Source organism: Pseudoliparis swirei, chromosome 22 (assembly GCF_029220125.1).
Source record: "Pseudoliparis swirei isolate HS2019 ecotype Mariana Trench chromosome 22, NWPU_hadal_v1, whole genome shotgun sequence".
NCBI lineage: Eukaryota > Metazoa > Chordata > Actinopteri > Perciformes > Liparidae > Pseudoliparis > Pseudoliparis swirei.
In genome coordinates, this window is record NC_079409.1 from 7608638 (window position 1) to 7634147 (window position 25510).

General features: G+C 46.0%; 1 protein-coding gene across 1 annotated transcript; it reads right to left on the reverse strand.

The window, feature by feature from the left end:
• Positions 1 to 7051: 7051 nt before the first annotated feature.
• Positions 7052 to 24322, reverse strand: stk40 (serine/threonine kinase 40). The gene is made up of 11 exons (XM_056444435.1): positions 23969 to 24322; positions 20324 to 20448; positions 19727 to 19812; positions 18944 to 19087; positions 17703 to 17927; positions 16872 to 16924; positions 12926 to 13041; positions 11416 to 11560; positions 11019 to 11138; positions 10698 to 10782; positions 7052 to 10494 (listed from the first exon to the last, which is right to left on the reverse strand). The coding sequence occupies exons 1-11, from the start codon at positions 24292 to 24294 to the stop codon at positions 10276 to 10278; spliced, it is 1644 nt and encodes a 547-aa protein (XP_056300410.1). The 5' UTR covers positions 24295 to 24322; the 3' UTR covers positions 7052 to 10275.
• Between the last annotated feature and the right edge of the window lie 1188 nt (positions 24323 to 25510).

The following is a 25510-nucleotide window of genomic DNA, read 5'->3' on the forward strand; positions in this document are numbered from 1 at the left end:
TTCATCCTGTTCTTTGATGTGTGTCTCAGAGATTAGACCGAGCTCTGAAGTTTGTCTCTTTGATTGGAGAAGATATTTACAGCACGCACAAAGAGAAAGAGACGCCCGCCCACACCAAAGCTCGCTTTTGAAGGGGCAACGAGAGGAAAACCGAGGGCTGTTTGCCACCAACAGATACAGGATGAAGGAGTGAGAGACGTTGAAGAGGAAGAAGAGGAGGATGTGTGAGTCAGAATGTATTCGACATTTTGTCGGTCCAGTGTCTTTACTGGCATAATGACGAACATAAAGCCCTCTGGTTTCTCAGCACAGTGCCGGCGGGCTTCGTCCACATTCTCCTGTCAAGTAAAATCCCTTGATTTCAGTAAATTATTCAACCTTCAGACGCCCACGGGACTGACGCTGAGACTCGTTGCCTTCTCGAAATGCTCGGTCGACTAAAAGTTGTGATGGCGGAGTCAAAAAGCGCTTTGACACGTGAACTCGGGAGACGGGGATCGAACCTCCGATCTCTCGTCTACAAATCTTGACCTGCTTTTAGCGGCAGATGAAGAAAAATTCCAGTTCACCAAAAGTTTCAACAATCCATGGAACATGAATATCTTTCCCAAATGTCATGGCCCTGCATCAAGAACATTGTGGATAGATTTCAGACTAAACCAACGTGCCAACTGACTGACTGCAAGAGCCAGGCTGAACGTTTACATGAGAGCCAACAGGATCTTGATGAATCTATATTTTCCCGATTTAGTCATCCCTCTCCAACTTCTCCGCACTGCAGCTGCCATCAGAAAAGTAGAGTATCTGATTTAATAACGTGCCTTGACTGTTTATGTCTCCATGTCAGGGGGAGAGTGTGGAATGAGTCCAAGCATCATTAGAGACCGAGAGGTTCGGACGGACAGCTTCGTTTCCCGGAGTTTTTCCACATTGTACATCGGCGGTTTTCCCTCCGCTGAGTGGGGACAGCTGCGATGTCGTAATCGCCCTCGATGGACAGCGGCTCTTCTCCCAAGCTAGCACTCTCTCTGCCCACAACGTTTGGGTTTGGCTTGCATGTAAGTGCATTTGGGATGATGCACATTCATCTTGTGCTCAGCACTTGTCTTTGCGGAAGGCAGTAAAACAAAGAAATCAGACTGTGGGACAGTTTGATGTTCCTTAAGTGTCTCAGAGGCCAGGACCTGATTCTGTCATTGGGATAAAAGCAGCCTCTATATTCAGTTCCCACGTTTACATTGATTGAGTCTTGCTTTCTTTTAAAAAAAACAAAATACATCTTATCTCATCAGCCTACTTCAGAGGAGTGCCCCATTTCATGCAATGGTGTCCCAAAGCAAGTTTTGCTTTCAAAGTTTGCTCTGCTGGAGTGCAGTAAATCAGTAAATGTAGCTGTACGGAGAGCGGCGGTTTAAATCATTTAAGGAGTAACACACTGCAGAAACAATAACTGCTTTGTTTAAAATCGATATGAAAAATAAAAAATAAATTGAGGGGTTCAAACTAAAGTTTGACTTCCATTTGAGACTGTGAGAATCTAAAGTGATTTAATTGAATATGTGATGGAAAAATGATCCAAGTGCACCTCGTTCTTCTTCGGCGTGCTTAATGTGCTGCCACTACTTACGCGGTGCTTCATTAAAAAGGACCAAATGACAAACGACTCAGCACTTCTGACAAACTGAAAGACAAAAACTAATTTCTGCACCTTCATCCGTGTGTTTTAAACTCCATCAAGTGTTGACGATGGGTTTTTGGTGCGAGACACCAGTTCACAGACAGGTGGCAGCAGTAAAGGGGCCGAGCATGTATTAGTCAACAAGATGCATATGGTGCAATTACAAAAGAAACAAGATTAGGAGGATCGTGTTTGCGTCTCAACATTAAGGACCGAATCACACGTAATTCTACATACACCTGTTTCGGTTAGCAAAACCAGGAGAGCATTGAAGGTAAAATGGGCATTTCATTAAATTATCAATTTCAAAAGACTACGTTCCTTTGCACCATGGTTCTTAGAAGTGCACTTGTGTCAGGGATCGTTATTGCATGGTGGCATACGCTGAGGTTCCATTAAGATATGAAGGTTTGAATTGCTGTATAAGATTAAACAAATCAAACCAAATAAACATTTATTACATCTTGTAAAGGAGGCTGTTGTTGTTTATTTTCCCATCAAGAGGAGGGTTCAAAGAAAACATTCACAACCCTGAGGAGGTCTTTCTTTTTCAGCCGGTGGGGGTTGGTTCTTCAGGTTTCAGCTAACCGTCACCCAACCACACAATGCAGAGATAGTTGAAGTGCCTTCTCAATGAAAAACTGATTCTTCAATAAAAATGAAATATGTATGTTTTTTAAATTATTATTCATGCTTAGGCAAGTTCAAACACTGGCACTGATAGCAACATATGGTCAGTCTTGATGCAGGCAAGCAGGAAGGTGTTCTTCAATATTCACTACAGGTAGGTTTTCCAAATGCTCCAATTCATCCCCAATCAGAAAAGACAAGACAGCAAAGAAGTCTCAAAATGGCCAAACACGGAGGATGGCTGAACATATCGACTGAAATGATGTCCGCATTGAGTCCAGGAAGGACCAGAAAACCCTGGGTGGGCCAACCCCCACCTTAAGTCCTACAAAGAAGGTTGTTGTCACATCTTGATTGGCAGATGGGGAAAATGCACCAAGCTGCTCTCAATTTGTAATTAGGAGCAGGCAACAGGTGATCTGAATAACCCCCCAATCAACAAAGGAGAAGCGTGAAGTTTAGCAACAGCAGGTCCCAAAGAACCCAGTTCCTATCACACCGGAACAGATATTCATACAATGTTATTATATGTTCTTTGATGACAATTTCCAGTAAGATTTAGGACACAAGAAACACACAAACTTTCTCGCTTATCACATGATGCTCCATTTTGGAATCTTTTCATGTGTCCTGATGATGTTTTTGACAATTGCACCGGATGTGCATTGTTTATTAATTAATTCAACGTATTTGTATTGATGCTGCATGCCGAGGGACGGTTGGCCTGAGACAGTGTACTGTACATCAGATAAGCTTTGTGTTTTTATTTTATTTTATCGGAATTACACCTAAAAACAAGGGACGAGAGCTTTTTTCTGCTCTCCTGAAAGCAATCGAAGCGACAAACAGAAGGTCTTTCATAATAAGTTGGATATTCCAAATGAACATTCATGGTAGCCTACTCATATTTCGCCTCTTATTTTCGGGGCAGATTGAAAGGAAAATGTCAGTGGCTCCATCCACAAACTTGTGAGTCTTAACGATGCCTGTTAAACATCATTCCAGTAGGAACATTGCGGGTCACGCGTTTAAAAGTGTGGGTCACTCACACACACAAACACACACACACACACACACACACGCCTCCTTGTTCACCTTGCGGCGGCCTGTTCTCCTGGTGTTGACAAGGGAGACAAGGGCTCCCATTGACAGGGTCACCCTCCTCCCTGTAGGACCAGATGTTCAGAGTTAGCGGGCAGTTTGAAAATGACACACTCATTCTCCCGCCATTTTGGATTTACCCCATTTTCTTTTCCTGACGGAGGGAAAAAGGAGCTCAGTCAGATTTAAGTCCGCTGCACGTCTAGAGGAAAGAGGAAAATAGTTCCGATATAGTAAATTGACTTTGAAAAGACAAAAAGTCCGTGAGCAAACTTTATCGGCATGGTCGGGATCTTCACAGCGTCTCTGTCCTCCCGACACCAAATATGGTCATGTTTAGGGAAAATATGCAAATGCTCAACCATCACGACCCGCCTGTATCACGTCGAACGCAAACACACAGAAGACAGATTACAGAATGTATTAATGTCCCAAGATGTCGTCCTAAAAGAGACAAGAAACAGAGATGTTTCACTCTCTCGTGGAAACAGGACAAGGTCACGAGGAGACACAGAGCAGCTGTAAACAATCTTCTGCTGATGGGTCTCAGATGAATATGAGTAAGAGGGGTTATGCCCTGGGTCTACATGGGCTTTATTAATAACACCTTCTGGTAGGAGTCATACTCACAATATATGTCAGACTGTTGATAAAAAAGAGGGAAAGGAAAATAACAAAAACATAAGAAAAGTGTGATTCACGTGACATACATTTATTTACACATTAACTAAAATAACGATGATCTCTTTGTCTGACTTTCAGGAGGAAATAAACTAATTAAGGAATTTAATTAAGCCTATAACATTCTATTCATGCAAAAATGTGGCACCATTTTTTTTGGTGCCAATTCATCACAATAAAAGTATTATTATCCGTATTGGACTTGGACCGTTGTCTGGTAGTGCTGCTGCAGGGCCCACCATGTGGAAAGAGAGATAAAGTATTTGCTTCTGCTGGACACCAGATGCAGAACCACATCTGAAGTCACACCGTCTGACTCTGAATTGGACTGCATCCTTTCATGTGGGGCTAGTGGTTTAGTTCCCTCATTTCATTTATTGATTTTAATGGAGGTATCATATTAAGACAGCGGTAGTTTTAAGAGAACATGCAACTTTATTCAACTAAACTACAAAGTCAATGAAAAGATGCGTTAAACGAGGATATGAGGAAACTTCAGAAGATTCATATACGTTGTGGTCACCACTAACCGGTTGATGATAATGTAATTGAGTTTGTCATTTTCAGATCTCTTGTTTTAACAACACTCTAGTATGAGGAACTGAAAACAGAGTGACTTTAAATTGGTAAAGAAAGACCTTTAGCAGATGTTTCCCCTCCTTGTTGCACATCTGGGGACCGCGCTCTGCTTTCAGACATGTTTTTGGGGCCGCGACAGCTCGCCAACAAAAATGAACTTAGTTCAGCGTGTCTGTAAGTACAAGTCATAAGGCTGCTAATCTCATCCGGAAACAGATGGAAACGCTTCAGTATTCTGCCACTTCAAATAGGATCTACTACACTGGATGATAGTTTTATAAATTATTTTTTAGTACTGTGAGATATAAGGATAATTATCGGGTGGTCGTTTGATCAACCTTCCAGAAAAGGATGTTTTTACAACCACTGGTCAGATTGGGACACATTGTATTATGCATATTCATTGTCCCCAGAGGATGATAATCGGTTGAACCCAACTGTTTCTCCCCAGCAATACTTTCAGGCCAAAATGTCTACTTTGCATCCGTGATATCTCGTATTCAGTCATGAGATTTGAAACGTTCTCTGCACCACCGTTAAGGCTCTAAAAATAGATACACAAGCACCTTCGTTTTCAGGCGTTTAATGTTCATCGCGACCCTGAAGGACCTTCACAAATTATTATTATTGTTGACATTGAGGTAAGCATTCCTCTTGCGGATGCTTTTCTCTTGATCGAGACAGTAAGAGGAGCATGAACAGCAGGGATTGGATGAAGCAGACACAGTGTGATCACTACCCAGTGGAAGCACTTATCCGGAGGTGGAACGTCCAGCAGCCGCTAACTCCTCATAGCGGTGGAAGAAGAAGTATTCAGATCCTTTACTTAAGTCAAAGTACTAATACAGTGAACACTCAAAAACTTAATAAAAGAAAGCTTATGATTAAAAAAGGGGGGTTTAAATAGTGTATTCAAGTTATGATGTACAGGACAATTTACTCACCACATAAGGAACACTTCATCTATTAGGGTATCACAAACATTCAAAACTGAATGTATTGAAACATTTGGAGGTATAGAAAAACTGAAAGATTTGGAGATACATGGTTTTTACTGGACAGCTGAAGATCTTACAAAAAATGGAAATAAAGTACACGTACAATACTTGAGAAAATGTACCTAGTTTACTTCCACCACCGAACGCTGGACACAGTTGGTGACACATTCATACACTCAATCAATTATTTCTCCTTCCTTAACGTTTTAAATACGCTGCTACCAGTGAAGTACTCGGACACGGGAAGCTCACGATACGGTTACGTGCACACATCTGGATCCCCGTTCGCCCTCTGTCATCCACGACCAACTGGATGAAGCCACGATACGTAATGCTCTCCGAGGTAATTAAGCAAAAGCATCGCAGATGTCCGACGTAGCCTTTAATGAACAATCGTTAGTTTGAGACGCATGGATCCGGGATGCACCTCCTGAGGGCCAGCTGGTTGTAGTTTATGGGGACAAAGCATTTGCGAAACTTTGACCCTTGGGAATCTCCACCCCCCCCCCCCCCCTACACACTTGATATGTTGGGAGAGGGGTGTAGATACCCACTTGAGGATCTCAGAAGGTGGGAAAGGTTACTCATATTTTTTTATTTTTTTTGAGTCAACATATCATTTTTGCCATTAGTAGCCTACCTATACTTATTGACTGAAAAACTTTTTGATCGAAGATCTGATTTCCCAAAATGTGCTTCGAGGGCTTAAGATCCAATTTCCCTCCGTGGGAGACTCTTTCTTTAATCGAAAACATCTTTGTGGCGTCACAGTAGCCGAGCATGAGTGTGCTGTAATAAAAAGGACTACATAGTGTCTCATGAAACATTTGCCATCATGACAGATTTCATCCAATGTCTGTTTATACCTGTATGATGTTACATCCATGTGTTCTTTGGCATGCATGACAGGATTTCTTATTGAATTAATACCCTTCTCAAGTGTGTGTGTGTGTGTGTGTGTGTTCGTGTGTGTGTGTTGAAAGGCCCTGAGACAGGGTTGGGGATTTGGCAGAGCCCACAGGGTCCCGCAGCGCTGTCAATCAGGTGATTTCCTGTTCGAGCACCTCCACCGAAGTTTTGGTCCAAAAACCAACTCACCGCAAAACTGAGGTGGCACAGAGACTCAATTCTTCACACGAGGCTCAGCCTCAGAGGCCGAAGACAACATTATTTGAAAGCCTTATAGATGGCTGGCACATTTTCTGTAGATTGTATTTGCCACATATAGTAAGGAAAAATCTGGAAGGCAACAATGACGAACATTCAGTTTAATTTCCTGATGCCAAAGTCCATTATGGTCCAAATGCTGGCTTCAGTTAGATTTGTTAAGAAACTGCTCCATCTTCTGGAAGTAAAAGGAAGTGACAGCACACAGACAAAGAAGAATGTTTCCATATCAAAGTTTATTGCTGACATGCATGTAGAGATCTGATGAAGTAGAAAAATATGTGGTTTTTTTTTTTAATACAAACGTGTTTTTCATCTGTACAATTACGCAGTTTTCCTTATCTAGATGCCCACGTCCGACCAAGCAGCTTACAACACAAATCCCATTGGGTTTAAACCACACCACGTTTCTTATCTCACAACTACTAGTTTCCAGTTGAAACGGTCAGCAACGTATCAGTTATACACTGCAGACACAGGACTTCGAAGCAGAGTGAAAAATCACCATCAAAACTAAAACTTGGGACATGAATAGAAAATGTCACTACATATTCAATTAAGGGGATGGATCTACTTTCCCTGGTAGTTTCCCCGAAGGAAACTACCTGCAGACGTTCAAATCGGTCGCACGTTTAAAATCATGCAACAGTCACGTGTTCTACACAGAGCTGACCCTCACACCATCTCCATGCTGTTCGGTCCACATGGCAGTCGACCAATACAACTCTGTCAAACAAAGCATTGAGCGTGGTACAATCCACGAACTAGAAAGTGAAACACTTTTTGATTGGGGGGGGGGGGGGGGGCAAAATAACATCTACATCAAGGGTCTATTGAACCTGTCGTTACCAGTTTGTCGTTGGGCTCCATGGAAGATTGCGCAATACACTTTCCACAGACCGATCGGCATTCAGCAATAGCTCCGGTGTTCGTGAAACACCCTTTCCCCCCCGGTGAACAACCTAAACTACGACAATACTGCTGCACGCCCATGGAGTTCACATTGAGGTGGGAGAGAGCCGACGGCTCCCGTGACATATCATTTAAGCTTCTGGATGTGGCGGTCGACGGCCAACGTGGCCCATAATGCACGTCAATCGGCACGTTGAAACGGAGTCGGCGTCTCGCTGGGTGGAACGACATAGAATGTGCCTGGCGCGTTCACGGTGGTACGTATTTACACAACGACCAGAGAGCAGCCGTATGTGGGGATTTGTGGGGTAAAATGATAGGAAGAACAACAAAAATGGGAAAAAACCTAGTATAATTTTTGTTTTCTGTAAAAAATATAACTATGCAAAGTCAGTCTTGTTATTAGTGTAGCTTAAGTTGACCACAGACTTGAGAATTATATAATTTTTTTAAATGCTACTCTTTCATGAATGTGGCTGAAGACGATCAAAGTGAGAACCGATGTCGGCGTCAACGCCACTTCTTAAAGCTGGGAGAGCACAGAGGTTTAGGACCCCCGCTACACCGGCGTACGCAGAGCAGAGCATTTGGGGACGGGCGGTCGACACGAGAGAATAAATAAATCAACATGAAATTACAAGGAAAAAGAATAAGTGAAGACATTTGAAAATATTTCAGAGCCTATGTGCATGCAATCAGTTATAAATAGGAAGGAGTCTAGAGAGCCTAAAGCAGGTACCAACACGCAAAGGCAAGTTGCAATGTACAGATGCCCAACAGTCACTGGTTAGTCGCTTTGCCATGGTTACAGGAAACCCTTCGATAAAAGACGAGAACGCGTCGACGGCCGAGAAGCCGCCCCGGCATCTAAACGTAGAAATCGACGAGTCCGTATTTTCATTTCTCGATGAAACACGACGGAATCGATCCCCGGCCACCGCCTCGTCTCTCTCTGCGTGGAGAGAGCCGACATGGTGGGATCACACCAGCGTGTGCAAGTCGCGCTGGAGAGAAGGCTTGAGAAATGGCTTTAGAATGAGATCGCTTTCAATCTTAAAAGAGAAGCATTCGTGGCAACCGGTGCAAAACATTCAGTCAAGCCCCGTCTCCGCAAAGCCCGCTCTGGCCTTCAGTGTCTGCCGGCGAGGCGGGCCGGAGAACAGAACACAACCATTGGAGGTTAGCTTAAAAAGGGGCCTGTGGCCGGCAAGAGGTGAACAGCTCCGCGGACTCAAAGCAGAGAGTGACGGTTCACATTCATACTGAGGAAGAAAAAAAAAAACAACTTGCCCCCATCATCTATCTTGATGAAGAGAAACCGGGAAGTTGGAATACCTGGAAGCCATTTGATTCTGAATGAGGCTGTGGGGACCAGTTTCCTTGGCTGAGAGTCACTTTAAGACATGATTTTTGGCAATAGAAACATGACAGTGCTTCGATCTCCGCGAGAATGGCACTGAGGAAGCGTCGCCGTCACTATGCCTTGGCAGGGAGGATCCGACAGTGTTTCCCATTCAGGTATTGGCATGGTGACTTCCAGGTACCTCACGCTAGCTGCCTAGGTGCTAAAATAGATTTCCACAGGGGTGAGCAAGAGCCGGAGACAATGCATTCTGCAAATATCAAAGGATGCGCGGGCACATCCTTTGATATTCATCATCTTCAATCCAAAAGGTAGGGACGAAATGCTACTTATTAAGGTTAATATGATAAAGAAAAAGCTTATTCAGATTTTTTTGGAAACCACTGAAGAGGTTTCAAAAGCATCACGCGGACAGAAAACATGAACGCTTTATGTCACTGGTGGCATCAAGACTCCATCGTTACAATCCCGTGTCTCAAAACAGTGAGCATGGTTTACCAACAGGCAAGAGAGACGGAGAGGTAGATCGATTTGAAGTCAGAGTTTACAGACGGGACGAGCCTCTATCATTTTCGGTACGGTAAACAATAGAGAGGAAGAGGGAGGAGAAGGAGGAGGAGGGCGGAATGGAGGTATCGAGAAGTGACATCTGCGGTCAGGTGATCCGACTTGAGGCGATACCATGAACCACGAGGAAGAGGGGGTTGCTACATGATTCTGGTCCTGTGTTGCTCCGGGGGTCCAGAGTGGATGGGGGGGAGTGAAGTGGGGGTTTAACGTCTCTTCCACACCGCAGGCCGAGCCTCGTGTTCGCCCCGTGTGGGTCGGTGCCGTCCGGTGACTGTGGCTGACCTGAGGGCGGGGAACCTTTGGTCCAGATCCTCCTCCTGGACATTCCATGGTTCGCCAAAGGACTCAGATACGATGCGTGACGTTGGAAATCAGCAGTTCATTGTGGTGCCCGACTCGCACCCGCTTCCACTCGGCTCGCACAAAGCCCCCCTTCCCACGGGGGATGTCTGTTCCCTGGTCTGGGCTGGACCTCCTGTAAGAGAAGTTCAGTTTTAGGGCGTGTCCTCCTCAGTGCTCTCGGGACTCCACAGGGCTCCCGTACTCCCCGGGGGAGGTCGGGCGTGGTGGGGGTGGGGGACTGCCGTCGGGGGGGACTACTTCCGGAGGAACCGCTGTGCCAGGATGGCGGCGTCGAGCGGGCTGACGGGCTGTGCGTCGTGGCCCAGACGCCGTACGGGTGGGATGCTGCCAAACTGGCGCTTGATGAGAAAGCTCTTGGCCTCGTGGATCGTGTTCTTCTCCTCGGCCAGCAGCAGCTGCTGGCGCATGTAGTTCTCAAACTCGTACTGCGAAGACTCTTCTATCGCCTTGGCCTGGAGGGGGAGGGGAAATGTAGTCTGTTCAATGTGACGCAACATCTGAGCGGACGAGCAGGTTCTCCAAGTTTATCAAGGAAGTAATGTAAACATGAGGAGAAACACATCATCGCATCAAAGTGGGGCTCTTTCGTGAGAAGCTGTATTTTAGCTGTATTTCTCCAACGTGCTCAGATCCTTCACGTCGTGTCATAATTTACCTCTTGCAGATGTTCTGCGTGATTGACCTGATCGTCAATATCCGGCACCACCTGCAGAGGGCCGCTCAGCAATGAAACAGACTGCCTGTTGTTAGGAAAACACGGCAAAGAGGATGATTAACACCAGCGATCTTAAGCCTTCAGCAGGAGACGTATTCACTGTGTGCTGACAATCCAAGTGCCTACAAAATCAAAATCATAAATGTGGAGATCTTCACTCATGGCAGTATACCGTTTAAACAAATCCAACACCATTATTTCTTCAACAATAAATTGTGAAATTATGATCATTTTCAAACATCCAGCAGGGGGCGCAATTACCATGAGACAATGATGCCGCTGAGAGACTCCAGCACCTCTCCTGCAGTCAGCCTCTGCTGAGGGTCCAACACCAGCAGCTTTCGGATCAGGCACACCGTGCTCTCCGACACACGGCCGTCCCTGCGAGGAGGTGAAGGAGGACAGAAAGGGACGGTTTGATTCATGATCATGTGACTTTTAGTCAGAAAAGGCCACTATTGGAAGATTACAATGGGCTTTCTTCAGGTTCTTATGGAATATGAAAATGTGACAAATTCTCAGCAAAACGTTCTGCATATAAAATCTCAATTCCGGGATGCAAAAAAAAAAAAAATGGGGTTAACAGATATATAAAATGTATTCACGTTTTTAATATGCCATCACTGTTAAATATCACAAAGACGGGACAATGACTCACTCTGGGATGGAGTACTCGGCAGCCTTGATCTTGCGGAAGAGCTCTTGAGGTATGCTGTCGTAAAAGGGGAACTGGCCGTACAGCATGGTGAACAGGACCACGCCGAGAGCCCACATGTCACTGGGTTTACCGCGGTACGGCCGACCTGGCGACGGGAAGGACGGGGGATACGGATCAGTGTTTTGACGTCAGCAAAAGGGAATTTGAAATGCAAATGACGGCAAAAGTGCCTCGCGACACGCAAAAAACAGGTTTCCCAGAGAGTTTGAAATCAACATGTTTGCCCCGTGTGACTCAGAGGGGCGATTAACCCTTTCAGTTCAACTCCTGTCATGTCACCGGGTCGAATGATTAACGAGATGAGTAAACAAACGGAGGCCGCGGCTCCGTATACATTATTACCGCTGACTTTTAGATGGGATCAAGGAAGTGTTTTCATCAGCCGTGGATCGATTAACAGACTGGAGCTGCTGAAAGTGGAGCAGCATGGCCGTGGAGGACCATAGGCCGTGTTGTTACAGCCTGGCAGGCGGTAGCAACAGCAGCAGGCAATTATGTTAAAGCTTGTGACACACACACACACACACACAGGCCAGGGTGGGGGATGGGAGGGGAAGGGGGTAGATGGGAGTAGTTTCCCTCCAGTGAGTCATCAGAGCGTGAGTCACTGGAGCACGGTTTAATTGTGTGCCTGTCACGTTACGCTGCTGCACAGGCCGCGGTTTCATAGAGTTTCGGAGTTTGTTGGAGCTCTCGGTTTGAAATGACTTCTCAAAATCGTGCACACTGTCCGGGACGACGCTCTGGACGTGGCTTTGGGGTTTAGCGTGGCGGCGCCGGCGCATCGACCCGATCGGTGTGCGGCGCTCAGGTCTGCACATTTACTGTGACGAATGAGCATTGTGAAGCCAAACAACACAATGGATTTCTGCTTTTTTTCAGACAGAGAACATGCTGCACAGAAAGAGGAAAGCGGCTTCCTCTGCAGACACATACCATGGGAACATGCAACATCGGCATAACTACACAAACAAAGACGACAACAAAAATACGCCGTTTCTAGCGAGAGCCGAGATTGCAACATAACCGCTTTCCTGTTGCCTAATAAACCGAAGAATCACACACAAGACTGTCTCCTTAACAATCTGTAAAAGAATCCCAGATTGCCTTCTGGACCCGGATCCACACGGGTCGCTCTTCTAACCAGAACCACGCCCGGTATGTTGTACACGTATACATTAGACGATTGTTTTTTTCATATGCAGTAAACTTTAAACCTCTATTTCACATCTTAAAGTGAACACTAAAAGGAAGTGAGGAGGGTTTCCACACACACACATGATCAGTTGCTGCAAAAACAGTTGTGACTGTTGGAGGGTCAGTGTTGGGAAAGTGACACAAACTGGGTGATGCTGACCACCAGAAAGGAGGTTTTTAACATGTCTGACAGACACAGATTCCGATACAAGGAACATGCACGGATGCAACGCGGTTTCTTTTTTTCACTCACCGCTTAACACATCGGGGCTGATGTAGGCCGGACTTCCTCTCTGGTCTTTCAGCAGGTCGTCCTCGCTCACCAGGTGCTTTCCCAGGCAGAAGTTGGTAATGGTGATTCGGTGAGTCCTGGAAGCGCACACAGAACGCCCGATTAATAACTTCTGTCGTTCACATTTCTGGGCTTGAACAGTCCCACACCCGAGGACTCTCCTCTTTAACTTGATCAAACCGTGGCCAAACTGTGTCGCTCATCAGAACAGATGTCGGTTTAGAACGTGGGACGCTGCACAGTCATTGCTAAACGCACGACGTGAACACATGCTGACGGGGAGGAGAGGAACTTGCGAGCGTGCCTCGTTTTAATAATCTCACGGCTCACTGGGTCGAGTATCTCGTGACGGCCAAATGCAAAACCCGAGTGTGCACACCCAGTCTACAAGAAGGAAGTCTCCCATCTTCCTCGCTTAGAATTGCAGTTAAAATACAAGTTGTCTTTTTCCTTTACCGATGCAACGCAAGAATCTTAATCTCAGATTCTGTGCAGTTTCATCCACTGACGGAGGGTCTTCAAGTCCACAATGTTCAAGTGTTTTTGACTCAGTAGTTCCTTGTATGTTACGTTGCACTATTCCTCTGTAGCATCCGTTGTATTCTACATTTCTCAGCATGCATTTTGTAGTTAAATAGATAATTCAGAGCATATCCATTGCCTCGACGCGCCTCTCAACATAGCGGCGTCGAAGTCGTCGGCTGGCGGCCGGAGATGTATGAATTGAACAGACTACAGCGAAAAAAGTGCCGCCAATCGTTCCTTTGAAAGTTGCTCAGTGGTGCATGAAGCTCTCTTCAAAGTATAAAACTCAGATTAAATCGACCGCATTATGCAGCAACATTCCTCATCCATGGGTTTATGGAGAAAGCGCCGTACTAGTTTTCCCGCCGTCCAGGTTTATTCACGTACGGAGAAAGAAAAGTAACCCTGGATTCGGGCATTTAAAATGGGACATACTTATTTAAAAAAGGGCCATTAAATTGTTTGTACAGGGAAGTTAATTCATCTAAAAAAATAATGATCTTCTCTTTCCCAATTCAAGTCTATGGGGGAACGGGGTCTTTGAGCCCGATGGCATCATGTGACCGACACGGAAATCAGTCAAATCCCAACGCTCTCCTGGAGGCCGTGCTCGCCGCTAAAGGGCCAACGGTCATCAGAGCTGACGGAGCCGGCCGCGTTTTATTGAGGGAGAACTGGAGGACGGTCGCTGCCCTGCTGCCGTCAATCGCTGTACGAGCCAAAGCTACTTCATGCTCAGACATTATTCTCTTATATCTTTACAAAGAAAATAGTTATGTCATGCAGTATTAATGATCAGAATATTGTATTAATAACCTTTAAATAACTATAGACAATATTTATTTCATAAAGTTTTCTTCAGAATAAAATCTACTGTATAACTCTCCCAAATGAAATGCTCATGAAGAAAAAAAAATCTTCATTTTCTCATGAATATGCATTTTATATTCTTATGTCGTCTCTGTACCTTTCCATGACGCTTTATATAAACTCTTATGCTCTACATTAAGTCTATTATCATCATCATCATCACTGTTTTATCTGATTGCCTACATCAGGCCTCAGACGAAAGAAAAATGAAAATGCGCCAGACACACTGGCCCTTCAAAGTGAGCGACGTTTGATCAAGTTGGGTTCTGTGGAGACGATGCGGCACCGGAACATTCTTCAGTCATTACGGTACAATTAGTTTGCTTGTGGTCGAGTGAAGCCAACAGTTGAAAAGACGAGTGCTCCGTGTCGCCACGCTCTTTCAGCAGAGGAAGAGAAAATAAAGCGCCACACTTTGACAAACACATGAGTCAACTTGCGGCTCCGGATGATTGTCCCGATGACTCAGCCTGCATCGGCGATGGGTTGCCAAACGAGTATATGAAGCGCACGGAGATTTTTAATATGTACACATACGTGCAACGATCACTTCAATGGCGAACGCACACACACACGAGTGCAGACGAAAAGCAGCCACGGTCTGGAGCCTGGGTCCTCTGTTGATCACGCTGCTCACCCGCATCCGCTTTCTAAAAAGCCTGAGGTCAACAGCTTCCCCTATTCTCTCCTACTTTCACACCCAGATCCATCACACACACACATTGCTCCTATTACAGCGTCTGGAGCCAATTCCCGTCAAACACTATTTTCAACAAAATGTTCCAATCTCAAATTTCCCCTGAGAACATTTGGTTCATATAATTTCCAGCGACTTCTATGATCAACCTCTTGAACGGCCTTGACGCTCCAAATCTCTGTCACCAAGCCGTGTGATCCGCGCAGGGACGAGCCAGAACAGAGTGCAGCGCTTCAAGGACCCGCCGCATAAAAGCTTGCTTTACGGAGGAGTCGGTTCTTTTGTCCGTCTGCATCACGACCCGAGCTTCTATTCTCGCACCGGAGATTGTGTGAATTGAATTGCATGTTTGCCTCGTGAGGCGAGGGTCCCCGAGGACCGAAGAGAGACCACAGCGTCGCTGCTTCCTGTTCGTGTCAGTCAGGAAACCAGAAACCCAAACGGCCCCGATGTTCTATCCTCCCTCGCCGGAACGTTTTGCTGAAAATACGACTGCTGACGAGAAAGAAGGTGAAGAAGGCGACCTCTACGGAGACTTGGAGGGAAGCCACACTTTACAGAAGCATTCGTGTTATTGGCATTTCTGACGGGATTATGGATGCTGCTCGTCTTGCATCATTGCGTGTTTTCAAAAGTAGTTATGCAATGGGAAAATAGTTCACGGATAATTCCAGAATTAAATATTCCGTACCAGACGGCGCAGAAAAATAACCCCTTAACTTCTAATTTAGCGATATGGGGTAATCCGTTGCTATGACAACAGAGCACATATGGTGACGGAAACCTACACAGACAGTCGGGTGGAGATTGAGAACAGAAAGGACCCCTTGCTGTGGTGCATCTCCATCTATGGAAGTCAAGACCGCTCTGACATGACAACCCTGCAGATTCATTTTACGACATCCTGCTTTCATAACAGCTGGCTCGGCAAGAGGAAATCACATCATTCATACAGAAACTGCTGAGCTTGTTGATGGCATCGGCGCATTTCCCGGACTGACGACGAGCAGCAGGGGAGAAACGGGGGATTTTAGCAGCGGTCTGCATCTAAAATTGGCCACGCCCGTCCCATACGGACTGGACGTCCGCAGGGTGGAGGGACGAGGGGAAACATGCAAGCCAAGTCTGATGCGTAGAGTAGATGGGAAGAGTGAAAAGGAAAAGGGGGAGATGACGAAAAGACATTGAAAAATAGAGACAAAAGCAGAGTAGAAGGTAAATAAATGATGACAGTCCGTCCGTGTGCGTGTGTGTGTGTGTGTGTGTGTGTGTGTGAGAGAGAGAGAGAGAGTCAGCTCTGAACTATGGGGCCTTTGGCAGGACTCTCCTTTGTCTTCAGCTGGGACGGAGTGTTCCGCTCGTCTGCTCCCCTCCCCACCACCACCCTCCTCCTCCTCCTCCCCTGGCCAAAACACTCCCGTTTCTTCATCACCATCATCATCACCACCACCACCACTCCTGCTACTGGAGGAGAAGGCAACCGGCTCTGACCAGAGATGTGTGCATGTGGTCAAAAAGATAAGCCTGGAACGTGACATCTCAATGCCTGTACTCACACCGACAGATAACGAATGAGAAGTGACCGAGTCCAGTGAGATCACTCCGCGATGCAAGCGTGCTCGATGTTTGGACGCAATCGATGTAGCGTGGAAGCAGAGGGAGTGTTTGAGTGCAGTCACGTCCGTCCAAATGAAAAGGTCGGCTTTGTGGCATGGTTGTCAGAGTCGTCAAGAATGTGTGCGTAATGTGTAACGAGAGGGTTTTGGCCAGCTAGCCGGCTGGAGAGTTCGAATGACAGGGTGAGTTTCACCTTACCGTTTGTTCAGCACCATGTTTCCCAGCTTGAGGTCTCTGTGCACAATGTTTTTCTGCATGGAAGAGCGAGAAGAGGGGGAAAAAAGGTTAGCTCGGATTGTGCCCCGTGAATCATTGGTATCAAAACAATCAGAGTTTGTTTTTTAAAGTGGCACACGGACATGGGAGATGAGTCATCGGAATTTAGCAAACAATAACAAAGGGGATATTTTCCGGAAAGTTGTAGTAGCCCAGCTGTTTTTATTGCTAAAAATACAAAATGCACACATATTTTCCTACATGTAACCCATAGATCTGCTCCTGGCCTGTAGTTGTAACCGTCAAGAAACCGTAAAGCAACCTCCACAATGCAGAGGAGGGATTGTAATTATATGTTAATTCATATTCATGGGATACAGTATGTCCCACGTACAAGCCCCGACAAGAAATAAGTCAAATATTAACATGCAGGAAACAAAAGGTTGAATATCCTGGAAACCATTTGATTGGCTAAATATATACACACACACACACTCAAATGAAGATTTGTAAGAACTATCGTTTCTAATGCGTCTCAAAACAATTTGGTATAATCCCTAAATATTGCTTTTACTATGACACGTGATCGAGCGAGGCACAAAGTTAGAAATATTTTGAGCTCGACGACCAAGTACACCACGCGCCAGATGCGATTACGTCATTATCTGATACTCGCCAGCCAGGATTACATCAATTTCTGGCACACGCGCTTGAGCCTCACCCACTTGCCCGGGGCAAGAAGAATGCTACGTTGAGCTACTAAATCTAGCAACTCACTGGGCTTTTGTTGAACAAATTCCATCCTAGACTCACCGTGTGAAGGGCTTCCACCACACGCACCACATCGTAGAAGATAATGATGGCTTCGCGCTCGCTTAGCCGCTTCTCCTTTATAACGTAATGCTGGAGGTTTATCAGATCGGCCGTCTTGTCGCTGAAGTCGTGAGCACACAGGCAGTCGAGCACGAGGCAGATCCGCTTCTTCAACTTGCGTACTTTGTTGGCCTCCATGTCCTCCACTATTTCGTAGGCTCGATCCTGGACAACAACAACAAGGAGAAGTGTGAGCAGCCATCTTCAGAAAGGGGCTCAATTTCAACAGCGTTCAATCAACATAGGTGGAGGTATTCACCAATGCATCAAACTGAATGGACTCCTGTGCTATGCCGGCTGAGCAAGCCGATTCATTCAGCTTAGGGCATAGAATCAAGCAGAGGACATCAATCACTAGCCTGCATGTTGCTGCCCCCCTTGGTGGGGGGCTGAATAACAGAGGTCATTCCGCTATTTCCAACTACAGTCCCGACATCTTATTGATAGCCGCATCAGGTAGGTCAGTTCATTTTATTTTTTAATGCAGCCTCTCAAAGTGTACATTAACTGGTTCACTCAGTGGAAATGCACTTTAATAACCAATATCAATATTGCAGGCCTAAATTAATCAGAGTGCGTAGCTCGATGCTGCTATTTTGAGAACAGAGGCAGAGTGGAAGTGACGGATGTGAAAGAGAGGCAATGAAAAACAGAGAGGAGGAGAGAGAGAGGGAGAGATGACATTGGCAGATGGAACAATAACAAAGTTAAAGGAGGAGGCAAACAGGAAGACAGGTGATGCGCGGGGGGGGGAGCATTGTAAATGGATAGAGCTGTGAATAGAGAATGACGACAGATAAATATGTCTTAAATGGTACTCCCACTTCTCCCTTGAAACAACCCTGATAAGGAAAATACGAGCAGCTGGCAGGATTAACGACGAGCTCACCTCCGCTGTTCCTGGGCTGATAGCAGCAGCGTAGTGTTACTTATGCGTACATGGTGATGCCGTAGTCTGAACTGAATCAAAGTTAGACACGTCTCCATGGTAATGTGGATTTATTAAGCATTTTCAATTCTACAGGAAACTCGCCCACACGGGGCTGAGTAATGCACGATAAACTAAAAGACACGCTTTTTCCCCCCCGTTTGTCCATGTGATTTATTTGACTTCTGATATACCGTGCACCCGTGAACAGAAATGTAACTTAATTGCCAAATGTGTGCGGGTGTCAGTCTACCTGAAAGAGGCCGTGGTGATGCACCACCCCGTCCTGGTTGTGCAGCAGAGAGAGGAGGGAGTACTCTGTGTGCAGGAGCATCTTCCCCTGCCTTTCCTCCTGAGTCTCCCCTGCAGAGTCGTCTCTCTCCTCCAGCGTAAGGATCTGCCGTAACCACACACACACACACACACGAGAACAGAGCAAACATTAGAGGTCACAAGACAAGCGCTCAGGCGGCTGAAAGAGAGCTTTAACCATTTAGTATGAAGCCGATCTCCAGTCTAAATAATGGAAGGCATTACAGCGAGGTACATCTGCTCGGCATTTAAGAGGAAGTTACAATCTGGGCAGTGGAGATGGTAAAAGAGTTTTGCTGCTTTAAAAAAATACAGTGGCTCGTATGTGAAGCAAACAAGCTGTGCAGCAGACACTGAGGCGCTGGAGTCAGGGGTACGAGGGGAGGGTCCCGCGCTGACTCACTGCATGGTCGTGGGGGTTAGAAGGAGACATTCCAGGTGGGGCGCTACCTTCCTCTTCCCCCTCTCTCTATAGTGCCCTCCCATGTGTAATTAAATAGCCCCAATAAACAGATTGCCCAGCTGAGGTTTCGTTCTTTGCACCAGACAGAAACAGGGGACCATAAAATGAACACCAACCAAGAAAGGTCAAAAGTTCAGATGTCGACTGGGACATCATAGCTTTCAAATTTTTTTATTTATTTACGAATTCAAGCAAGGGCTTAACTCTCTGCGTTTGCAAGAAAGAGATCCCCTAAAAACGCGCCAGCCAAGAACGACTTACTTTGAGCTGATAGAAGTCATCGGTGCCGTCCTTTCTGGCCAGACATTGCACGATGCTGGGCACCGGTGAGTTGCCCAGGCGAGGTCCTGCAAGGAGAAGAAGAAGAAGAAAAAAGGACAGCTGCATGACCAAAAGGCAGGAGGCTGCATGCCAGGAGTGTGTGCTCTCACTGAAACTCATTAAAAGGCTGCATGTGCACGTACACATTAGCACCCCTGGTGTAATGTTGTCTTTGGCACTCTGCATGGCAAATAGTGGACGAGTTGTGGAGTAGAAAACATTCACGTTTGAGAGAACGGCAGAGAGACATTTTCCAGAGGGAGGAAATAACCTTGGCCTGACACAGACTGGGACCTCTGGCCGACGTGAGCGGGATCAGGGAAATTCTTCACATTCTTGTCTGAGGAGCGAGTCCACATTGGGACAGCCCACGACTCTCACATTCACACAGACACAAATATCTTTCCCCATGTCCTGCAAACACACACACAGGTTACACATGTTCACACAACTGGGCGCAATCTCAGCCATTCAGACAACTTTGCATACCGCATCCATACTTTTGGAGCTCGTGCTAAAAGAAAGTTGCCTCCTTACCGAGGATGAAGGGCCCGGCTCTCTTGGCGTTATTGCCCGATATCCCGGGACACTGAAGCTTGCTGGCCCTGCCCGACGTCTCTCCAGCCCCCCTCTCCGACGAGCGCCGCTTGGACATACTGGAGCTGCGCAAGGGAATAAATCTTATTAGTACACGGGGTAAAGACAGTCGAGGTGAACGTCAAGTGCGCACGCGTGACCGCGCGGACACGGCGCTTCATCGAGATGAACAGCGGCGGCGGCTTTATAAATGGCCCGTTTAGAAAGGAAGCCTGTACCCAGAGATCCAGCAGGAGGACGACAGAATGCACCGATTAGTGAAGAGAAGAGAGAGGAGGTGAACTTCGGGGCAGCTCCGCCCAGCCTATTTTAAATAGCCCTCCCACATGTTTACCAACACCTCCGTGTGAATGCGAGGCCATTACGGCTCCATTCAGAAGGATGGCTGCTGGCGTCAAGGGCGACACCTCAGATTCAATCTCCCCGACACGCAATGCAAATGTGCCAAAATCTGCTATTTAAAATCAGCTTTTTTAAAAAAATGGTAAATGGTGTCATGTAAAGGCTTTACACGAGCACGCAATTGTTGTTTCCAAATAGTTTTTTATTTGAGCCCCACCACGTATCCGTCTCCAGCTCTTCCTGCATGCGCTGGATGTGGGTTTAGAAAAATCCCCCTGCTCATAATCTGCCTGCTTTTTATCGAAAAAATCTGTACAGCCGGCTTATCTGGCATACCTTCCTCTGAAAGGACATGCGTGTTCGAACAAGGCCGAAACAACAACACAACAAAAAAAAGCCAAGCCCTTTACTCTATGATAAGGAATTGGATTCACATGCAGGAGGGACCAGTGACACAGTGTGACACATCATCATGACAAATGACTTCAACTGCCACAGCCGATGCACCTCCCAGGATTCAGAGAGCAAGAGGCAGGTACGCTTTGTTTACCGACAGAGTTCCTACTCCGTCTGTTTCCCGTAACAGGGAAGTAGTGCCTCGAACCGAGAGGAGTGATTCACCCGGCTGTCGTCCTCACTTTCCATTGGACAGCGACGCTTCGCTGCCCAGGTGATGACACCAATGTGTGCAAGACAAATGTACCAGAACACGCACCAGAACTGGAAAAATAAATACAATCACCATCATATGATGTCACTAAGATGTCACTAACTGATAGCAGTGGTGTCAGGGTTCTTACACATTTGGACCAATGGTTTTCCATGACTTTAAAACAAATGTCCATGACCAAACTGAAATGTAGAACACTTTGCGTATTGAGGGCGTACGCCGGCTTATATATTGAGCGTCTTTCTTTAAAGAAACATCTTAATTATTTCAAACTCGGCGTAAATGAACATGTGATATTAACAAATTGCCAGGACTTTTCCAAAACTTTTATGATTCAATTTTTTTTCCAGGACTTTTCCAGGCCTGGAAATGTCCATTTTTAAATTCAATGACTTTTCCAGGTTTTCCATGACCGTACGAACGCTGTGGTGTGTGTGTGTGTGTATGTTCGCCGACTTAACAAGAGGTGATTCAGACTAATAACATCCAAAACACCTTATAAACTGCAAACTAGATAATGAGCCCGAAACAACTTCCGGACATAAAAGGTCTCGCAAATGGAACACACTCGGGAAATGTTTTCGTAACGATATATTCTTAATGAATTCGGCCATCTTTCCGTTTCAAACCGAATCGTGCGCCACTCGCCAGTTGGCGTTTTTGGGCAGAGAGGAGGCCGGACAGTTGGCAGTCAGTCTGGTACGAATTCTCACTTCCATGAGGCTTTTTGTGATCCCAGACAGCAGACAGTGTCACCGCCATGTCTCTCGCCCATCTGTCTCCATCTCTACTCGTCTTCGCCCACTGAGTCTGATGAGCTGAGGTTTTCTGACAGCATGTATGGCACAAGCCAGGGTGACACCGTCGGCCTGCCAATAGGAAGAGAGCATTTTACTCAAGCGCGTGCAAAGCAACGGATAAATCAACCGCTGCGATGTACGAGGCTCCTGGGAAAGACAATGATTCGACCCGGTTCATCATGTGGCCAAAGTGGTTGGCCGAATTAAAAAATGTACATACTGCCCCCATTGCTATCGGATTCATTTAAAATTCTTAGTTAAGTGCTATCGTAAAAAAAAAAGGCAGACAGAGCTTAAACTAAGCCATTTCCAAACAAGATGATCCTTGGTTGTACTTTAGCAAAAGTCAGATTATAAGAGAATACAACATAAACACTAATCGGACCCAACTAATAGACGACACACAACAAACGGTCCCATGGCCATTCATTTACCGAGTAAACACCAGCTATATTGCTTTGGGGCCAACCCCCGACACATCTCAAAAGCAAAGGTCAATGCAACCAACTCATGCACACTGACCGAAATGACATCAGCGCAACGACGGCACACAGCTATCCCTTTCTGACACTGCTGTGCCTCGTTGCACAGCCAGTGATCTGGCAAGCAAGACTGCCTCTGCCTGTACCGGAGGGAGGACAAGAACAGATACAGCCTCTGAATCATATCGCACAAAAGGAGGAGAGACATGCTGCCGGTGCCCACGAGAAATGTGGGCTCCTGAAATAGTATCTGAACAAAACAACCGCGTAGGTGTCTCAGGATCCACCCACCTAGACTCCATGCCACTTGTCTGGCTCTGCGAGAACAGCTTGAATGCAAAATCAAGATAGTATCGGGATGGACAAAGACGGCATAAGGACACTAGAGCAGGTAGTAAATGTGTATGCATGGAGCCAAATCTGGAGGGAACATAAAGCCAGAGAGATGGGAGAAAGAAAAAAAATCAATGAAGCCACAAATAGATGAAACGCAAAAGTCAGGACAAAGAGGTATGGCAACTCGGAAGGTCAAACGGGCTTTAATCCATGCTGCTTGAATGAAATGTCAATCATTCATGTCAGCTCTCACACATACGCACACACATCTACGGCTATCAAGCTCGACGTGACCGCAGTTGTTGGCGACATTATTGCAATAACAACGTCCTTGACCGCACAACAAGTCCACGTACGCAAGTTCACATTATAAATGACAAGACGGAAAATAATGACAAACGCACACACAGACTGTCACACGTCGGTCGTCGGTGCCATTTTGCGACCGCAAGGTCTGGACACCGTGCAGTCCTCCTGGCAGCGAGCGGAGCAACGCCGCACGAAAAAAAACGCTGACGTTATACCTCACAACTTTGTGCACAAAAATAAATAAATAAATTATAGCACTCCGCAGGAAGCGAATAACTCGAGTAACCAGGTGCTAATGCGTAGCTGCACATACAGACTTAGTACGACAGACAAAAGCAGGCTGAAATGTATTCGGCTTAATTCGCTGCCCCGGCTTCAGGCACACCGGCCACACAAAGGGGGCACGCAACACAACAAGGAGTTGGGCTTTCGCAGCAAACTAACACAGGGCAGCCGTGAGCTAGGTCGCGGCTACTTAGGCACGGAGCGTCATTCTGAAGAGTCCCGAATGCTAAAAGCGACGTTAGCGAAAGCCGAGCCGGAGGCACCGCAGCAGCCGGGAGGCCATTTAAACACAGTAGGTGATATTACAGCTGGCTAGCTTCGCCGGAGAGCTAGATAGCAACGCGTTCGCCACCTCGCTTACCTCGAGCCAAAAACCGCCGGGTAAAGTCTGCGACGTCTGCTCACAACATGGATGTTTCTCGGGAACACGCTGCGGTGGACGCGCGGAGCGTCTCGCGCGAACAGGAGAGACCGCAGAGGGTTCGGGCTGTTCGGGCTGTTCAGCCTCTGTGACTGAAATGAGCAATTAAGGAAAAGCCTCTGCTCTTCGCTGATCGCATCTTTCCACAGCGACAGCGCCACCTGACAACGGATATGACGCACACACTTATTTGATTGACAGCTGCGATCGACCAATGCAAACACCTGCCTGTTTGTTTCTCTCTTGCTAAATGGTTGCGCACCCATGATGAAATTCTTTGCATAATACAAGTTACTAAACGAAACCCATTGCATCATCGTTGTTTTTACGGGAAAAGTTTAGTACGTTACAATAAAGTGTGTCGCACTATGAAACAACACCCTTTTCATACATTGTCATAATTATGAATTGTGTCGCGCAAATAAGTTTCTAGCACACATACCATTGTAGTGGTGCGTTTTTTGTCAGACAGAAAATAAGTTAGGCCTAATACGTTTAACATTCGGCTACATTGCATTTTGATGATCTATAAATAAAATGTGCAAAAGAAAAAACCCACGTTTTAACAATAATCCGTCCGGAGGAGGGTGTAAGAAAAGATGGAGCATTTAAAAATAAAAGTAGAGCCTTTATGTTCTAATCTAATGAGCAATATAACAAGTCTACCTCAACCACACAAACAACTGATTGTTGTCTTCTTCAGGCACACGATTACACGTATCTTTTGCAACAACCAAAGGTCACGTAACTGTAACTGTGCATAAAGAAATCTTCTGAAATGTTGCTTCATAGAAGTCTCTCCACTGAATCACATAGCCTACTGCACTTAATTCACATCAACCATATGACTTAGTGAAAGTTGAATTATTAAGTTATATATTCCTGTACCATGCTATATCTTTACAAATTGCAATTAGGCAGGATGTCATTGCTAACACACAAACTCAGCCCACTAAAAGGTACATTTTGTGCTCATTTACTCTGCAATGACAGTGACAATTTAGTATACAGCCCACCCGTGTTCCCAATTTAGACTCCCCTGTTCACCTTCAATTTCACCCACAGCTACCAGTTTCATACCAGTAGGCAGGTGTGACAGAGAGGGCAACCTAAATGGCAAAGGCTTATTTGAGTTGCACTCGTCTTCCTGCATTGACTCAGCGGAGCACAAGCCCCCGGCCACATGAAACACTCGTCAGCCTGTGGCTTTACAGTGTCCTGCCCACAGTCTTTCAAGAGGAAACTGAATCATACCCCGAATGCAAGGTGTTTCACATTTCAGCGTCTCTTTTTGGCATGTTTTGTGGAAACTAAATTGGCTGCACATGAAAGACTTTCACAATAACAATCATCATTCTAACAGTACTATTTAAACGTTATACACCTCTTTAAAATATGCCAATATAGTAGAACTATTCTGATAATGTAATATACATATTTAAATGAGTAATCTTGCAAATCTTTTTGCAGGGAGGGTGCCAT

Excerpts from the sequence above, each read along its gene's own strand:
- stk40 (XM_056444435.1), bottom strand. The coding sequence starts at position 24,294 with ATGGGTGCGCAACCATTTAGCAAGAGAGAAACAAACAGGCAGGTGTTT. Across the intron at positions 13,042-16,871 it reads AACATGGTGCTGAACAAACG|GACTCACCGAATCACCATTA; the intron begins GTAAGGTGAAAC and ends GTGCGCTTCCAG. Across the intron at positions 11,139-11,415 it reads GCCGAGTACTCCATCCCAGA|GGACGGCCGTGTGTCGGAGA; the intron begins GTGAGTCATTGT and ends ACCTCCTCGCAG.